At 30.9% G+C, this 3,442-nt stretch overlaps 1 protein-coding gene across 1 annotated transcript in view; it reads left to right on the forward strand.

The window, feature by feature from the left end:
* The window catches only part of LOC123006607 (short stature homeobox protein-like), a 14,191-nt gene extending 13,017 nt beyond the window's left edge, over positions 1-1,174 (forward strand). The window contains exons 4-5 of the mRNA XM_044401208.1: positions 694-908; positions 995-1,174. Coding sequence (XP_044257143.1) covers positions 694-908; positions 995-1,174 — 395 coding nt within the window. The remainder of the gene's footprint in view (positions 1-693; positions 909-994) is intronic.
* The last annotated feature ends 2,268 nt before the right edge of the window (positions 1,175-3,442 follow it).

Here is a 3,442-nt window from a genome sequence, read left to right on the forward strand (position 1 = left end):
AGTGTGAGTTTTATAATTATTTAAAATATTTGCAAAACTGGTAATGTGAGCCCTAATTTCGACAAAACATTTTCAAATCCGACCGGATTTGATTATCAGTTTCTAGTATTTTCCCAAAATTGAAAAAATTTGTTTTTCGACATACATAAAAGCAGATGAGGTGAAAGTGTTAAACTGTTCATTTTTTTTAATCTAAGCAAAATACACCAAATTAGCTACAACCACCAAAATTCTTTGTCCAAAAATAAAATATTTGTAAATCATATAGTGTGAGGTTTAGAAGGAGGCGAGCGAGATTTAAAATTTGACAAAATCTGATAATGTGAGGTTTAAGCGGATCCGAGCGGCAAAGCCGCGAGCTTCCCATTTAAAATTTAACAAAATCTGATAGTGTGAGGTTTAGACTAGACTTTTTAGACTAGACTTTTAGACAAAAGTTTTGTCAAAATCTGGTAGCGTGAGGTTTAAAATTTGAGAAAATCTGATAGTGTTTCTATAGTTCTATAATTATTTAAAATATTTCCAAAACAGGTAGTGTAAGCCCTAGACGGGGGCAAGCGGCGAAGCCGCGACCTCTTATACTTTCTAGAAAACGTTTTCAAAATATCAGTTTCCAGTATTTTTTTCTAATTATTGGTAAAATCGAAACTTGTTTTTGATTTTTGTTAGAATAAGCTTTTGAATTTTATTCAGGAATGATGATGAACAATCACAGTCCGTCTTCGAGCACCCCTTTGGAGCCTTGCCGCGTGGTCCCCTACATGAACGTGCCTGCTCTGCGGGGCCTAACTTTGACTCCGGGATCAGTGGCTTTATCAAATTACGACCGTTTGTCCTCTGCCACATTTTCGCAACCCGGAACAGCATTTTCAGCTTTTGATCCGGCGTTTATCACGGCCGCTCATCAGGTAATTTGATAATGAAAATAAATCGTTAACGAGAGTTGCAAAAATAATGACGTTTTAGTTACGGTTGTTTGTTTGTTTGTTTTCAGTACGCCGCTGCCGCTGTGGCTGTGGGCGGTGGTCCTGCAAGCATCCTTTGCCACCCCCAATATCCGTTGGGGTTTGCTGCCTTGGCGGCGGCTCATAAGAACTCGAGCATCGCTGATTTAAGATTAAAAGCAAGGAAACATGCCGAAGCTTTGGGATTAACAACGGAAAAGTCGACATAATTTCGGAGGGAAAAGGGATACAATCATGTATATACTTTTTAATTTAGATCACAAATCGATGTATTCTTTTTCATCGCTTTATGAATTTGTTTAGGAATTCAAAGATTCTAAAATGTTGAAGTGTTTCGAAGATTAATTACGCTGGATTTTTCTATAAGAAACTATATTTATAACTCTAAGTCTAAGATTTATAAAATCTGTACAGAAATAACGTGTAAATTTATTTGTACAAGTAAACAGTGTTATATTAAATATAAAACTATACACGTAGTTTGTGTTTTGCTTTTATGACATTTGACATAATTATTGATAAAGTGGAGAAGAAGGAAAGTGGCTAACAAACCTAGACGTTTGAAGATATATCCAATATTTCTTGATAGATGATAATACGAAACGACAGTAGTGTTGTATTATTGGTTTACGATATATTGGATTAATGTGGGTCCGCTTGTCACGAGCAATTACAAGCTTTCTGCTCGTTGATTGGTCATAATGAGGTTAGTGGCTGTACAGTGGTACTGCAAACAAGGGTCAGCTTCAAGGGGAACAAAAAGGCGGATGAGATATGTGACTGAAACTCTCACATCGATTCTCTTTATTAGCGGTTCAACTACTCAATTCTCAAAACTTGCTGATTTTTTTTATTGACTCRARYCAGAAAAATCAATATTTTCATCAAATTGTATAAATACATTTTTGTGTGACTTTTAAAATATATGAACTTAATAAACGGTGTAATATTAATATTATTTACTATTGGCTTTTTTTCCTGTTATGCTCTACCGGATAATATTTAGTAAATAATAGAGTTGTTAAAGACAAAATTTAAAAAAATAAGATTTCACACTTTTTTTTAGCTGCATTGCGAGTATTCACTCATTCCCCAGAATCGGTAGGCATTTTTCTATATCAATATTATTGTTTTCAAGATGAGATTTATAAAAACTAAGATTTTAATATTGTTTAGTGTCTGCCATCTCTGGTCTTGAAACCTAAACCTCTTCGTTAATAGATTAAAAAGTAGTAGACTGTGTTATCGACTAAAATTACAGTCGAGAACCACTGTATGAAAACTATACATTTTTAATATAATAATTCCATTATTCTCCACCAGAGTTTGTAGTAACTGGGATTGATTTTTACAATAAAAGGATTTTTTGTTTAAGTTTGAACTATACTGCAAAGTAATGRGTTTCTGGCACACTGGGTGGCGCTACACATTTCTTCGTTCTTTTGTGATATACCAGCCTTTCATATTTCTATTAGTCACTAGAGGGKTTTTTTCTAAACCGYATTCAACGGTTAAGTAACAAGCACCGAAGAAAAAACTAAAAATTAGAAATTTGTGAAATCGTTTTTTTCAAAACCAATGAAGAAAAATTTAAATTAATTTTTTTTATCACTAAAACAATTTATAATTTCAAATTTTTATTGTCCAATGAATAATTAAATTTAAATTATTGTCTAAATATTCTCAATTTGCTAGTAGTAGTAATTTTTTATCGCCAACTAAGAACACACTTTTCAAAGCGCAATTTTTTTGTACTAAATTTAAAAAAAAATGGATTTTTCAAAGCCAATTGAGGAAAAAAATTCAAATTTGTATTTTTTTTAAATTGATAAAAAAACTAATCTACGTTGTTTTTTTTTTTGGAGCCCAATGAGAAAAAAAATTGACAAATAGTCTTTTATCTAACTTATAGTTTTTTATGACCAATCGGTGAGGCTTTTGCATAATTTTCATTTGATTGGTTAGACACATTTGTGAATTTGTGATCGTTAACCAATCAATTACGACTTTTAAAATCAACCAATCAGAACACGTCTTATATTTTTCAACAAGAAAAATTTTTGTTTTAAAAATTGGCTTCTTTCATTGTATTAATAAAAATTGTGTTTTTAAGAATGAACTTTAATTAATTTTTTTACTGTCAAATGTTCAAACTGTCAATATTTGCCATTTTTGGTTATTGTTCATTTTCAAAAGTATTTGGTATTTGTTAAAAAATATAATGAAATAAAAAATTGTTTTATAAAGAGCAATTTTTTTATTTATTTTTTTAACTACTATAAGGTGTTACAGAACTTGAGGTACAGTTTTGCTACAATTTACACAAAAAATGGGATCGTTTTTGGTTCCCAAAATTTCAAAAATTTGTGTTCTATTATAAATTTATAAAAAAAAATCCAAAATTAACTGTAGGTATGTTACAATTATTACTTTTATAGAAATTCTAGATAATGGAATTAACTTTTATGCAACGAACA

This window comes from Tribolium madens, unplaced genomic scaffold (assembly GCF_015345945.1).
Source record: "Tribolium madens isolate multiple individuals breed KSU strain unplaced genomic scaffold, Tmad_KSU_1.1 Scaffold_2;HRSCAF=44;Tcas5.2_LGX, whole genome shotgun sequence".
In the NCBI taxonomy this organism is placed as follows: domain Eukaryota; kingdom Metazoa; phylum Arthropoda; class Insecta; order Coleoptera; family Tenebrionidae; genus Tribolium; species Tribolium madens.